Raw genomic sequence first — 15,298 nt, forward strand, 5'->3', positions numbered from 1 at the left:
GTGTGAAAAAACGAAGAGAAAAAGGGCAACTTGGTTCACGCCAGGTGATGATGTTGCGAGTTGGTTGATTTGTTGGTTGGTTGCGGTAAGGGCAAAGTTTGCGACTGGAAACTGTCCGGCTACCTTGTTTTCACTCTTGTTGCGAGTGTGTCGATGTACTGTTTGTGTGAGATACAGAGATTGATTGCCGTCACACAAACGATCAGATAGGGCGGAGTCCTGTCCTGGTTGGTCGCTTGTCTTGTTTCGAGATGCGAGCAAAGCTTTGTCTTTGGAGATGCCAAGCGGAGGGAGAGACGGCAACTCGTTGAATTTTTTTTTTCTTTGGTGAGATAGAGAAAGGAGAGTAAGTGAGACAAGATAACAAGCAACTAAGTGCCAGAAGTAACGAAACGATCAACGTTTTCAAGTTGAAGGAATCAAAGGCCGGGCTTTTTTTTGAGATTGCCGAATGTGATGTGTCGAGAAAACGTGCCTTGATTGTTTGAAAGAAAGGAGAGAAAATTGGGCGGCAAAAACAGCGTTTGCGTCGGGCAGTATGGCGTATAACGTGAAGAGGGAGAGAGACGATAAACGGACACGATACGGCACTGACGAAAGAAAAAGATGTCAAACAGCTGTAAATGCGCGCTCGCAGCAAGAGAAGCGAATAACGGCGGCCGGTGCTATTGGGAGACGCAACGCAACACAGCCCTTCTCGGCGACGGAGAGCAAAAGAAGGTTGAAGGCGGGACGAGGCGCGCGATGAGGAAGAGGCAGCAGAACAAGATGTTATGGAGCAAGGCAGAGGGCCCTAGGCTACTGTACTGTGCAGCAAGCAGCAAGGCGTGGCATTTCCCGCAGCAAACGAACCCATGATGCCTGCGCTTGTTCTTGTCCTCACATCTGCCGCATCCCTGCTGGCCCATTCCCCATTCACGCCGGCTTCACGCCAGGCCCGCCTGATTGGCCCAGCTGGCGACTCATCACCAGCTCGAGGCTTCAAACCCCTGGCTAAGGCTCAGGCCAGGCTCCGACCCATGCCCGTTCGGGAGGGTGCAGAATGAAAGGATGGTGCGAAAAAATGCAGGGAAGCGCCCTCTTGCATTTCGGCCAATGGTCATGAGCCAAGTTGTTGGCCACCATCACAGTGGCGGCCCTTTTTTTTGGTACATTTTTTCTTCTTCTTTGTTGGTCGATGGAATGGCGATAGAGCACATGCAACTGCTATTATCCGGTGGAGGGGAGGGGGACACTGTGTGGGTGGGTTTGATGAGTGAACCGGGCTGCAGGTAACCAAAGTTGATCTGGCCTCCGGACGGAGAGAATGATGAGGATGGAGCGTATAAGTGAGACGACAAGGATCGGATCGGGCCACCGAGTAGAGGATGCATGTATACATCTACAGTACAAGCATTTGCTGCCTGCCTGCACTCATGCCATAGATCGGATACGGTTGTACAGCTATCACAAGTAATTAGATACTTACTGCCTTGACTGAAGGTGCTCGGCCAACTCGAGAATTCATACATACCTAGCTGTCAGATAATGTGTATTTTAGATGGTGGCGCTTTGCTCACTGCAGAATCTTTTCTAAGAAATTTCTCCGGTTTTCTTTGTGTCTCTTTGTCCGCGCATGAATGCTGCCAACTAGCGGAAACACGACTCAAGAGAGGTACCAACTGCTAGTGTACATACATGCACGAGTACATTCTGCATGCCGAATAAACAACAGCACGGCAAAACACCCCCGTGATGCATCTACTCCTATCCATTCACCTGGTATCCCCTCCGTTTCGATCCCAATCATGCATGCAATATGCCCCCAAAACCTAGACCCTCTCCGTCCGTACCTGCATCTGCAGAAACATCCCAAAAGACAGATCAATGCCATTCACGGGCATTTGTTACACCCGCAAGCCACTAATCAGCCACCAGCATCAATGCCCGACCCTGGGCTGCCAAAAAAACAACCACCACCAGCCAATCGCTTTCCTGCTCCCCCAAAAGTCAGCGGAGAAAACAGGCCGATCTTGCCTTCTGGCACTGCAAACACTGAGAGCCGGCGCCGCGTGATTGGCCCCAGCTTGCCGGACCCTTGTCTTGCCGCGCTGTTTCAGGGCCCTTTTTAGCACTCTTGTGCCTGACAGCCCCTGTTCAGCCCCTCCAGGGGACTTTGTGCCTTTCGAGCCTGGTTTCTTGGCTTCTTATGTTCTTTTTTCTCACGAGGCGCGTTATTCGAAACCTCGCCAGAGCAAGGAGTGCATCTGCCGCTGATCCTGTGGCTGTTGGGTCTATTTGCCCGATGCTAGCAACAGATGGGTACATCTCTGCTCTTTCATTGCGCGATTACTGCTCGGCTTGTCCACTCTTATTCGGAAACACAAACGCCATTGACAAAGCTCAGCTTTCAAGCTGGAGCCCTCACAGTACATACGATATCTTCACCATTGCTTCAAAATCGCAAATGCTACTGTATGGATACATACGCACTGCTTATCAGAAGCTAAAAAGAAAAAAAATCTCTTCAAGCCGTGATCCATCCGCCGGTAAGTCGCACCGCTAACTCAACAGCCGATCCGCCACCAGACGGCGCCATTTCCAGGCACAAACTCAATGGCCTCGTCGTTCCCGGTTGTGCTAAGAAAACGGGCCACGGGCCAAAGCCGCTCCATACAGTACGGATCTGACAAGACGCAAGATGCAAAGGTTGGTAGCAAACAAAGCCTGCTTGCATATGCGTGCGTGTGCATGTGCTTCGGAAGGTTGACCGCAAGTGCCGGCGTGGGATTCACTTAGTCGACAAACATTGTTGGGTTATTTATAGCGAAACGGCATGATGCCAACCCGTTTCAGATGCGGCGTGTTAAACCCCCGTGTTTGGAAACCTTCTAGGCGTTGAGATGGTGAGATCTCACCTCCATCTTTGGACTGTATTACATGATTTCCTTTGATCAGGGGGGAAAACATCACGTATTGTGCAAGGCTAGATGACTCTTCTAGAATCGACAAGTCTATTAAACATCCAAATACCCATGATATTCCTCCAACCGCATCGCTGGTATCAATCCTGCATTTACGGCTCCGAGGTATCATCCATGATTACACTGCTAAAAACCACGCCACGTTCCAGATATATAGCATCCCATCATCATCCGGGGGCTGCATGAACCGTCCTGTTTAATCCTCATCCATGGAGTCTCCTTCCTCTTTTTCCTCCTCTCCCTCATCCTCGCTTGAGCTGCTCTCGTCATCGTTCACGCCGACCAGTCGGTCCTCGGTAACCCCCTCCCTCTGTGCGGGGACACGCTGAGCAAAAGCACTTCGGACGCCAGCGTTGGTGCTGGTATCCCAGACGTGCATGCTGCCGGAGCTGCCAGCAACTGCCAGTCGGAAAGCAACCTCTGGATCAGGAGCAAACGTCGTAGCAAACACCTTACCCACGTCCAGGTTGCGCGAGACGACAAGTGAAGGACCCGTGGGCTGAATGTTCCACAGCTTAACCGTCTTGTCAGTGGATCCGGTAGCCATGAAACCGGGAATTACGCTGTTGATGTCAAAGGAAGACACAGACTCATCGTGCGCCTGCAGGGTCCACACCGCCTTGGTGGCCTCTGGGGTTGATGGGGCGTTTCGGATATCATGATAGTGAATGACGCCGTTTTCCGTAGAGACGTAAAAGTAGTTTTGATCGTGGGGGTCCCATCGAATATTCTCGACATCACTCTCGACACCCCATCGAGGTGCCTTTGCATCGGGCGCTCTCATGTCGGCTGCGACAACTGTTCGGTCATAGCTTCCACTCAGAAGTACAGTGGGCTCAGCTGTGTGCCAGGCGAGAGAGCACACCTTGTCGGTGTGGTATGAATATGACTTGGCGCACTTGGCCGTGTTGAGGTCCCAGAGCTTGATCGTCTTGTCCGCAGAGGCGGAAGCAAGCAGGTTTCGGTGCTTGCGGTTGGCTGCAAGTGACAGAACGGCATCCACGTGGTATTCGTCATTCGCCTTGGCCTTCTTCTTCTTCTGCTTCTTCTTCTTTTCGCCCGACTGGGGATTTGCGCCCTGGCCAAGAATGGCGTTAGGGTACATGCAGTCGACAGTGTCAAGATCCCAGACCTCAATATCAGGATCCATCGTACCAACGGCGACAAAGTTGCCCCTGCCATCCTTGGGTGCGTCTGTTGAATTGTTGACCGGAATATCAAGCCACTCTACGCAGAGGGGAATTGCCGGCAGCATGATGTCGTGATGAACGTAGAGGTTGTCGCTTTCGTCTTCGTAAACGTAAACCTCCAAGTGGGCCAATTCGTCTTCGACCTTTGCCGACAGGATCAAGTTGTCAGTCGCCAAAACTTGAAGATCCTCTCTGTCCTCGTCCTCTTCATCGTCCTGCAGTGTAATATAAGGGTCGTCCTTGTTTGACTCATAATACGCAAGTGACTTGACATTTCCAAACATGCCCATGCTTCCGTTGGCAGCGGGCGCATCGTTCTCGTCGTCGTCATCATCATAGTGTTCCAAGTCATATTCTTTCAGGTCGTCATCATCGTACCTAGTTCTTGTATTAGCAAAAGGAATCGAATGTTGACCAAGAACAATAATGGCTAATTGAGCGTACTTTGCAGCAGGCTGGGCCTTCTCCTTTGTCTCTTCTTTCTCGCCCATGTCCTCATCTTTTCCCTCATCTTCTTCCTCTGCATCCTCGCCGTCTTCCTGAGCTTCCTTCAGATCATCCTCTGCGTCGTTGAGCTGCAGCTTAGCCAATTCAGCTATTCTCTCGAATTCAGACTCGTCAAGCTTGTAGACCTGAGGAAACTGTGCCGCGAAGCCGCGCGGCACCCACTGGGCAGCGGTTATCATGGAAGACATTGTGCAAATGCCTGGGGTATCTTGAACTTTGCAGTGTAACTTTTTTCTCGATTCGCAAACTCGCTCCAAATATTTTGCCCAAAAATTTCTATGGTGGGGTTTATCGATAAGCGTCCGACGCACCCTTGACGGAGCTGTGGAGCTTTGGTGTCTTCAGGTTGAAGAGATCCAATGCCATTTCAAGAGCAGCATGCCTATAACTATAACTATCTACAACGGCATCTCCCAGAAATAGAGTAACACGTCAAATAACCGGAATTAAGAATATCTGATGTCTTTGAAACATATCTAAAGGAAGCAAGATGAAGAGTAGCTGCTACTGGCTGTCTGAATGCCACCTTAATCACATGATTTAGTGAGCTCCTACAGTGCTCTCTGGTGGCATCGGCGCTATAAGTAGGTACCTCAAATACAGTAAGATCACTGTGCGTGCACTGCCCATCTTTTCCTGTTTTCTTTAGACACCCATAATTTCACCTTGTCGCGTTGCTACTACCTGGCGCATTACCGCGATCGGAGGGCTCAATTATGGTGTCGGAAGCTGATTACGACGGGTTCAATCCCAAACGGAGGAGGCTCGAATTCTCCAGATCCAGGGGCAACAAGTACCAAGATGGATCCCGAAGCTCTACACCACGCGGCCAGTCTCGATACCCGTCAACGCCTCGAGAGCCCGACCAGCCCCAGCCAACAGAGGAGGATTCTTTAGCGCTGGATCGCGATTGGTACGGCGGTGACGAATTTGGAGGACACACATTTGGCGATGAGGCGTATAATCCTTTCGCATCCTACGAGCTATCGGCTTGGGAGAGCCAGCAACAGGAGTCGGCCAAGGCCGAGAAGATGACGAGCCGATATGACGCCAGGCAGGAGCAGAGAAGGCGAGAAAATGATGCCTGGGAAACCAATCGTATGCTGGTATCCGGCGTAGCACAACGAAGAGATCTGGCCGCGGACTTCGACGAGGAGGAAGCAACCAGAGTTCACCTGCTCGTTCACGATTTACGGCCGCCATTCCTTGATGGAAAGACAATTTTCACCAAACAACTCGAGCCTGTCCCGGCCGTCAGGGACCATCAAAGCGATATGGCCGTCTTCAGTCGGAAAGGAAGCAGGGTTGTGAAGGAAGCCCGCCAGCAAAGAGAGCGGCAGAAGCAGGCACACGAAGCCACAAGCATTACGGGCACAGCTCTCGGCAATATCATGGGAGCTAAAGAGGAGGATGGCGATAGTGCGCTACCGATGCCTGCCGAGGAGGATGTCGAAAAGAGCGAACGCAAGGGCAACAAGTTCAGCGAGCACATCAAGAATGCGGAGGGGGCCAGCGATTTCAGCAAGAGCAAGACGTTGCGCGAGCAACGAGAATACCTGCCCGCATTTGCAGTCCGTGAAGAGCTTCTACGGGTGATACGAGAGAACCAAGTGATTATCGTCATCGGCGAAACGGGTTCAGGAAAGACAACTCAGCTCACCCAATTTCTATACGAAGATGGCTACGGGAAGACTGGTATGATTGGATGTACACAGCCACGACGAGTGGCCGCAATGAGTGTTGCCAAGCGTGTAGCCGAAGAGATGGAAGTCAAGTTGGGGAGCACGGTTGGATATGCCATTCGATTTGAGGACTGCACTAGCAACGACACCACCATCAAGTATCTGACGGATGGAATTTTACTCCGAGAGTCACTCAACGAACCTGACCTGGACAGATATTCCTGCATCATCATGGATGAAGCACACGAACGGGCGTTGAACACTGACATCTTGATGGGACTATTCAAGAAGATATTGCAAAGACGGCGAGATTTAAAGCTCATTGTCACGTCTGCGACGATGAATGCAAAGAAGTTTTCCGACTTTTTTGGCGGTGCCCCTGAATTTACGATTCCGGGACGAACTTTCCCCGTCGACGTCCTGTTCCACCGATCTCCCGTCGAAGATTATGTTGATCAGGCAGTCCAACAAGTGCTATCCATCCATGTATCCATGGATGCCGGCGATATTCTTGTGTTCATGACCGGACAGGAAGACATTGAAATCACATGCGAGCTGGTTCAGAAACGCCTGGACGCTTTGAATGATCCGCCAAAGTTGAGCATATTGCCAATTTACAGTCAAATGCCGGCAGACCTACAGGCCAAGATCTTTGACAGGGCCGCTCCAGGAGTTCGTAAATGCATTGTTGCGACAAACATTGCCGAGACGAGTTTGACTGTAGACGGTATCAAATACGTGGTTGACGCAGGCTACTCGAAAATGAAGGTGTACAACCCAAAGATGGGCATGGATACCCTTCAGATTACACCCATCTCCCAGGCCAACGCAGGGCAGCGTTCAGGTCGTGCTGGTCGAACAGGGCCAGGAAAGGCGTTTCGCCTGTACACCGAAAAAGCATTCAAGGAAGAGTTGTATATCCAAACGATTCCCGAAATCCAGCGGACCAATTTGTCCAATACGGTTCTGATGCTGAAATCGCTCGGAGTCAAAGATCTGCTGGATTTTGACTTTATGGATCCACCTCCCCAAGATACCATTTCCACATCCATGTTCGATCTATGGGCTCTGGGGGCCCTGGACAACCTGGGAGAACTGACCGAGCTCGGGCGGAAGATGAGTGCCTTCCCCATGGACCCTCCCCTGGCCAAGCTCCTCATTACTGCGGAAGAATACGGCTGCAGCGAAGAAATGGTTACGATTGTATCCATGTTGTCGGTGCCAAACGTATTTTACCGGCCAAAAGAGCGACAAGACGAAGCCGATACGCAGCGAGAAAAGTTTTGGGTCCACGAGTCGGACCATCTTACCTACCTCCAAGTCTATTCGGCATGGAAAGCCAACGGATATTCCGACGGATGGTGCATCAAGCATTTCCTTCACGCCAAGTCTTTAAGACGTGCAAAGGAAATTCGAGAGCAGCTCTTGGATATTGTAAAAATGCAAAAGATGCAACTAATTAGCTGCGGCATGGACTGGGATGTTATTCGCAAGTGCATCTGCTCTGGATTCTACCATCAAGCGGCCAAGTACAAGGGGTCTGGCGAATACACCAACTTGCGAACAAATCTCGGAGTGCAGCTGCACCCCACAAGTGCCCTGTACGCCGGCCATCCACCGGATTACATTGTTTACCACGAACTCATCTTGACGTCCAAAGTGTATGTCTCGACCGTCACGGCAGTTGACCCTCACTGGCTGGCTGATCTCGGCGGCGTCTTTTACTCCATCAAGGAGAAGGGCTACTCAATTCGGGACAAGCGCATCACCGAGACAGAGTTCAACCGCAAGATGGAAATTGAGGCGAAGATGGCAGAGGACAAGCGCCTTGACGAGGAGCGTAAACTGGCCGAGGCTGAACGAACGGTCAAGAAAAAGTCCGACAAGGACGAGAAGAAGTTTACCGTCCAAGGTGCGGTAAAGAAGCCAGTGATTAAGAGACGGGGAAGAGGGTTCTAGTCTTGAATTGGGTAATTATAGTGTATATTTCATGTGGATAGGTTATTTCAGCATAGCGTAGGTCTCAGGACATTATTTTTTATCATTTAATAGGCATCCTTTAGAAGACTGTCTCAACGACGGACTTCGAACGCACCATCCCCTTCCACCACGTCGCGGTCTTCCTTAGTAATTTTGGTGACATTGGCATGGCCTGGGCCTTTGTTGATATCATTGAAGAACATCTGCATGATATCATCGCTGCCCTGGGCTTCACCCTCGACCTGTTCATGGCAAACATGAGCTATCCGTTCCTCTCCCACAAAGTCGATTACTCACCGTGTCATCGATAGTGTTGCGGCACCACCCCGTCACGCCATACTGCTGGGCTTTCTTTCTAGTAAAGTACCTATGACTGATTAATCTCTAGGTGCAGATTGAAGAAAGCTGAGTCTGATCATACCGAAATCCCACACCTTGCGGAACTCGATGTTAGCTAGTGGGAATCGATGACAGCATCCATTCACTTACCTTGGACAAACCCGTGAACCTCAAAGTATACCTGGAGAAGCACGTAAGGAGCGGCACGCAACATTTAGAGTACATGAAAAACATACCCTTTTTACCATCTCTAATCAATGATTCTGGTTTATCTCTTGTTTATCATTGGGAAGAGTCCATTGTGTATTCTCATTGTCCAGGTCTATCAGCTATTAATAGGTAGTAGCCACCAGCGATCGGCTAATCGCCGGACATGGAAGCTATGAAGTCACCACCCTTTCGTCACCTAGCCCACTTCCTACCAGGGAAGCCATGCTGCTAAAAGTTCTTATCTCTACAACTGAAGTATTCAACAATCAACCCCAATCATGGAACCAGATCAAGACGGAAACACTCCGACCACAGAACCCATCCGCTTCCGCGCCGGGAAAAAAAGAAAAGCATATCGCCAACGACCTACCGAAGAAGAAGAGAGTCATGACGTAGCGACCGTGATTCCAGCTCCATCCATCCTGCCAGGCGCGTCGAAGCTCGAGGATGGCGAGCCTGGACGAGACGCCAACGCCGACGCAGAAAAACTACTAAGAGAACTCGAAGGGGAGGACGACAATGGCGATGATGGAGATGATCGAATGGATGGGGAATCAGCTGTGGCAGCTGCGCTGCGCATCCGCAATGCGCGCCGGGCAGCTCGTCGAGGAGGCGTTGGCTTCCGCTCAGAAGGACGAAACCAAGACGACGAAGACCTTGAGGGAGAGCACGCGCTGGTTCTCCGAGACGCAGATAAAGACGCCGCGCATGATCGCATCGTCGGCGGCATTACAAACCGCTTCATGCACCAGACCGGCCTCCTCACCATCCTCGACGACAAACACATGTACGCCAAAACCACCAGACGACCCTTTCTCTCTCTCATATCTGCCCTTTGTAGAGCGCCAAGCTAATCATTCAGGAATGAATACATAGAATCCCGCCTCGCTAGCCGCTCCGCCGACCCCCACGGCACATCTCCCTCATCACAGCCCGCATCCCAGTCCGCGACGACGAACCAAGGTCTTGCCGGCGACTCCAACCACCAAGACAAGTGGCGCGACCAGCCCACCCGCCATGGCAAGCTCGTCGAGGTCGACATGGCGAACCTCGACAGTGCAAGGAACAATAACAGCAACGACAGCCACAAGCGGCGCCGCGTCGAAACAGACGGCGCCGCCAAACCGCCTCCTCGTCGCGGCCGCAACCGCCGCAATAGTCAGGACATTGCGCGCGATGCCCTTGTCGAGCAGTTCCTCCACGAAAACCGCCGTGAGTTCTCCCCTTTCATCATAAACAACACTCTCTACTAACACACCACTTCACAGTCGACGTCTACAACGTCCCCTCTTCCTCAACAGCAACAGCTTCCTCCGCTCCCGGCGCTGATCCCTCCGCCGACGACCGCCTCGCCGAAGAATTCCGGCAGCAGTACTACGACGAGCAGGCCATGCGCCGCAAGAAGAAGCGTCCCGTGCAACAACAGAAGCAACAGCAGCAGCAGTCGGGCGATGTTCTCAAGGGCCCTAAACTCGGTGGTAGCAGGAACATGAGAGCAGCCGTTAGAGACAAACTGCTGCAACAGGAGAAGGAGAAGAAGGGCAGGTAATTCCAGCCATGCTCTCTTGTCGCGAGATAATATGACTATCCCGTCAATCAAGAGCTCTGGAAAACTGTACAACCTCATAATGTCAGCATTACAAAAAGAAATTGGAACTTAGCGTGTATATTCAAGGAGAAAAAAAGTCACTAGCAGAGCAGTGTCAATCCATATAATGGCATAATCATTCATTGACTGTCTTAGAACCCAGTCCCTACCTAACCATAAAAGACCCATTCATGACCCAAACCCAATAGATTGAAATCCTAAAGTCATAAAAAAACGTGCAACTGTGCCAGCCAGGTTACCCAACAGAACCCTTATCTGATCCAATGTAATAACGCCGCAGCACTTTGGAACCCAATATATCCAAAAACGAATGAAGCCATAACCAAAAAAAGAAAGGAAAAAGAAACAAACCAGTTGAAAGTCCCATACCAGGACCGAATTGGGTCTTTTTTTACCCAAAAAGGGGGGCGGCCAAGGCAATTGCTCCGAGGCGGGAAAGGAAATAGACCTGTATCATGTTTCCTGGTGCGCCTGCCAGTGGCCTCTGTATAGTGGCGCCAAAGATGCAAATAAACGACTGATGCGTATAAAAAGAAGAAGAAGAAAAACCCAGTGTTACCCATAAAGCAGAAAAGAAAGCAAGAAGAAGAAGAAGAAGAAGAAGAAGAATCAATCATCTAATGTCAAGCTGAAAGGGCTTGTACCGACCACCGATTGTCGCGCAGCGAGGGCACTTTCTACGAGCTCCATGCTCAGACATGAGGACTTCAACGCACGACGAGCACAGGCCGCATATGCATTCCGTACAGGCATATGAGTTCTTAAGCAGGGATATGCCGTGGCAGGCGGCACAGTATATCTGAATATTCTGTGAGTTGTAGCTCGGTGATGAGTCTGACAGCCCGCGAGATCCAATGTGGAAATTATCTCCACTTTCGCCGCTCTCGACAGATGGAAAAGGCTCAATCACATCCTGGTTGTACGAGGGTGGCGTCAAGGCCTGTTGCAGAGGAGAGGCTTGATAATTGTTGCTGGCAGACTGGAATTGGTGGTGGCTAAATGGAGGCAGCGATGCTCTGTGAATTGAGACTGGTGATTGAGGCATCTTTTAAAAGACAAAGTTAGCAAACAACTTTCTCCCTGCAAACGCATTACCTGTGTTACTCACCGGAGTGCGATCTTCGTCAATATCTCCTGCTGCAGATGCAGCCTGGTCCGCGGCATCAATCAAGTCTTCCCATCGTTTGCCGTAATCTGCCCACGGCTCGGCAGAGAGAGCCTTGCGGTCATGACCACTTCTGTATCGCTCTTCGTTCTGGATACGTCGTAGCCAATCAGAACCACGTGAAGGCTTCTTCTTATGATGGGATTCTCGGCTTTTCTTTGATATAGACTGCTTGCGAGGCCGACTTGGTCCCAAGGGCCGTTGGAGCGGAGGCAAAGTTGACGATCGCCCAGGTGGTGAAGCTGCCAAGAGAGAAGGCAGGATTTCGCGAGGCCTGTTGGAATACGGGTCACTTGTGATGTTGCTGAGATTCAAAGGCGGCAGCTCAATGGATTTTCTAGGTCTGCGACGACCATCTAAATCGGAATAATATCCCTAGAGTGATGAAAAGCGTACCGTTAGCAGCTATAGCAAAGTACCGTGGGGAAGCTCCCGTTATCAGCGCTATCATCGTGAGATAATAGATAAGATATTCATCCATCTATTTATCGATAGGCAGCGGGGTACGCTTCGAAGCCATTCTTCACTTACACCATCCATATCTAGCTCTCTCTCAGACTTGACGCCATGGAGCTCGGCCAAAACAGCCGCTGCGCTGGCAGTTCCCAGGATGGAGCTGGTCCCAGGTAGTTTCTCGTCGCCAGGCCGCGGAGTGCCGGGATTGCTGGATTCGTCTCTGTAAAACGAATGGCGATCATGAAAGCCTTTGGGACCAATCGTTAGTCTGTGATTTTGACAAGAGACTGCGGTGGGAAAAGGGAGCTTGGACGCACTTTGAGTGGCTGAGGGTGTTCCTTCATTCTGGCGGCGATCCTGAGGCGGGGTGCTGATCATAAGCAGAAAGCTTTCTTCGGTCGCTGGAAGCTTGGATATGTAGTGCTCCGGGTGTGCACGGCGAATGTGCTCTTGCATAGATCGATATCTCTTTTCCTATAATTGGAACGTCGTGTTAGAGGTCTGTGCTATGGTTCACAGTGCCATTGAAAGCTTCCAATGCGGCTGGTGGTGGCGGAGGCTGAACTCCGAGTGCTTGCATGCATGCGAGCGTGTATGACAATAGAGCCTTTCTGGCGGTGCCAGCGTAGGATCGGTCAAAGGGCAGAAGCAAGGTAGAATTGAAACTCAAGGGAGAAAAGGGCTGTGGGGAGAGGGAAGCGGATAGCCGCAGGAAGAGAGGGAAGTGGCCCTGGAGTAGGGCAACCAGTACTCACGCCGATGCATCGTTTCCGACAGCTTGAGCCATCTTGGTTTCGGAGCGGGCAGACAACCTCATTGTTGGAATCTGTGATGGAAAAGGACGAGGTGAGGGATGATCGCGGCGGCATCTTGAATTCAAGTAAAGAAGACAGGAATTCTCTTCGGAAGCAATGGTGTCGTAAAGGAAGAAACCAAATCTAGGCAGGTTGCTCAATCGAGCCGATGAATAAAAGCAGTCAACAAGAGTCGTCTAATTCGAGGGCGGCGATCGCGAGCACGACGTATTGAAGCTCGATTCGCCGCCTAGCTGCTGGTTTCCTCGACTCAAATTGCGTATGAGTCTGGATAGATGGATAGTACGAAGCACCAAAAAGGGAAGAAATTGAGCTTCAGAATATGCGTAGCGGCCAACTCTGGTTTTAAGTGTGCTCTCGGCTTGATCCGCCGAGTAAGAGTTGCGTCGACGACGCCGCAAGATGCAGTTAGTGAAAAGTAACTTGCGACTTGGCTCTAATTGCGAGTCTGAAGCTTTTCCTTGGCTAAATCGTCCAGATGTATATAATTGTAGGTATGCGGCTATGCAGGTCAAGTGGGTTTTCCGGAAACGACAAACTGAGCGGCACGGCCGAGGTCCAGAAACAGATGGCCGAGAAGGTATAGCGATGCGTAACGGGATAGAGAAATAGCTTCAAGCTGAGTAGAAAGGTATAGCGGGATCGATTGTATTTAATAAGAGGCAAATGTGATGTAGAATGGCAAGGAAAAAGTATGAGAGAAGAGAGTTTGGGATGTAAGAGGTAGATACCGAGTACGACGACGGCAAAAGGTTTAGGTAGATGAAGGTACTACAGGTGAGTTCAGGTACCTAGTAGATAAGAAGAAAAGAGAATATAAAGGTAAAGCAATGTAAGAGGAAAGGGATGAGCAGAAGCTCAAGTCCGTAGAAAGCTCGCAGATTTCTCTGCCAGCGTCAATGTGTGGGAGGGAAATGGGGAGGGGAGAGTTTGGATCGTAAAAGTACAGTGTAGGGGATTAGAAAATAGCAGCCAGACCAGCACTGGAGACGAGAGCTATCCTAAGTAAGTAGCTTGGCCTGGCCGCAGCACTCCATGTTACAGTGGCGGCGCTCAGATGGATTCGGCTCTGCTCACGGGGACTGGCTGCGGATGGCATCGCCCGGACCCAGGAAAGGCAAAAAGAAAAATTGGAAAATTATGAGAGAAGAGCCGGACAGAGGCTCCATGTATGCAGTACTTCGTCCGAGCTGACGGCAAGAAGGGCACAACCGCTGCAAGTGACCAAGTACGCACGTACTGTATACCCAGGACCTTCAGCAGCACGCACAAAAGAGCGTCACTGGGGCGCTCGGCTTGCTGGACCAAAGTACAGTGTACACGCCCTGGGGCCGCTGGAGAGCTTCTTGAGTTATAGTCCCTTGTCCAAGCACAAGCACAAGCACGAGTAGGGCACCCCGGGAGAGGGGGAGTGAGCGAGAGGCAGGGCGTGAGGAATGTGTGTGGGCAAAAGCGCGCTTCTGACATTCGTCTCAATGCACAAGTATGGAGTCTGGTAGCAGGTACCTAGGCCCGCTCCCCATCGTCTCTGTGTGCGCATGCAGCAGAAGGTCCCTTGTGATCTGCTAGAGGTTTCTGCTTCAAACCCGGACGAGGTGGCGAGCCAATGGGGAGCTTGGGGTTAAGCTCTGGCGCCCCCCTGCTGGAATCAAGAAGAGAAGAGGCTCCACTGGGAGCTTTCTGTTTTCCCTCTTTCCCTCTCTCGGTTCTCTCTCTTTTCTTCATCTTTCTGTTGCTCTTGGTACTCCGTAATAACAGCACAGTACTCCGGAGGAGCTGTGATAATGTCTCGTACAGGTTCCCCGTCCTTGGTTTATACTTCGTACTGTACACAAACGGGTTCGATTTTGCGCTGGTAAAAGGTGTTGGTACAACAACCCTAAGGGACTAACCCCAGGTCCTGGTTGGTAGAAGCAGGTACATTCTCACTTTTGCCCACCGTCCGGTACCGTTTTCTCACAAGCGCCAAATCTCGTGGCAAATCATGGCATCTCTTAACTGTAATGACTCGGCATTGGCGGGGCGGCATCGCGCAACGCAATGCTGCAGTCCGTCTGCAGATTCGAGCAGGCAATGCTGCTGGCTGAGGTTTCGAGCTGACTGGTCGTTTGAGTGGGGGCTGTCTGTTCTCTGTTCGCGAACCAGGGGAGCTTTATCAGCTTGCTGAGCTCCAGTGATACATCCGCTTAAGTGCAATACGGGGTCTGCCATGCCATCCGCCCTTGGGGGCAGCCAGTGCCGTGAGGCGCGGTTGGCGGCTTGCCTGGCGGAGCTCCGAGCCCAAGCTGAGAAGGACAAAAATGCATTATTTGACTTTTAGTTGAAGTATTGGCTCGCCTTTTCCCGCTTGTCTCGGAGCTGTTGGACTTTGCTTCTCGTATG

At 51.1% G+C, this 15,298-nt stretch overlaps 4 protein-coding genes across 4 annotated transcripts; 2 read left to right on the forward strand and 2 right to left on the reverse strand.

Annotated features, from left to right (window-relative positions):
- Window positions 1-3,159: 3,159 nt before the first annotated feature.
- T069G_05510 (nucleoporin domain-containing protein) lies at window positions 3,160-4,848 on the reverse strand (the record flags this gene model as incomplete). Its single annotated transcript, XM_056172720.1, has 2 exons — window positions 3,160-4,537; window positions 4,598-4,848. The coding sequence occupies 2 exons, from the start codon at window positions 4,846-4,848 to the stop codon at window positions 3,160-3,162; spliced, it is 1,629 nt and encodes a 542-aa protein (XP_056029578.1).
- A 528-nt stretch (window positions 4,849-5,376) lies between these two features.
- Window positions 5,377-8,633, forward strand: T069G_05511 (helicase associated domain (HA2) domain-containing protein; the record flags this gene model as incomplete). Its single annotated transcript, XM_056172721.1, has 2 exons — window positions 5,377-8,259; window positions 8,406-8,633. The coding sequence occupies 2 exons, from the start codon at window positions 5,377-5,379 to the stop codon at window positions 8,631-8,633; spliced, it is 3,111 nt and encodes a 1,036-aa protein (XP_056029579.1).
- Window positions 8,634-9,149: 516 nt separating this feature from the next.
- On the forward strand, window positions 9,150-10,420 carry T069G_05512 (hepatocellular carcinoma-associated antigen 59 domain-containing protein; the record flags this gene model as incomplete). The annotated part of the gene is made up of 3 exons (XM_056172722.1): window positions 9,150-9,658; window positions 9,734-10,083; window positions 10,140-10,420. The coding sequence occupies 3 exons, from the start codon at window positions 9,150-9,152 to the stop codon at window positions 10,418-10,420; spliced, it is 1,140 nt and encodes a 379-aa protein (XP_056029580.1).
- Window positions 10,421-11,093: 673 nt separating this feature from the next.
- On the reverse strand, window positions 11,094-12,970 carry T069G_05513 (uncharacterized protein; the record flags this gene model as incomplete). The annotated part of the gene is made up of 5 exons (XM_056172723.1): window positions 11,094-11,525; window positions 11,589-12,020; window positions 12,177-12,349; window positions 12,419-12,575; window positions 12,857-12,970. The coding sequence occupies 5 exons, from the start codon at window positions 12,968-12,970 to the stop codon at window positions 11,094-11,096; spliced, it is 1,308 nt and encodes a 435-aa protein (XP_056029581.1).
- Window positions 12,971-15,298: the final 2,328 nt, after the last annotated feature.

Source organism: Trichoderma breve, chromosome 3 (genome assembly GCF_028502605.1).
Source record: "Trichoderma breve strain T069 chromosome 3, whole genome shotgun sequence".
NCBI lineage: Eukaryota > Fungi > Ascomycota > Sordariomycetes > Hypocreales > Hypocreaceae > Trichoderma > Trichoderma breve.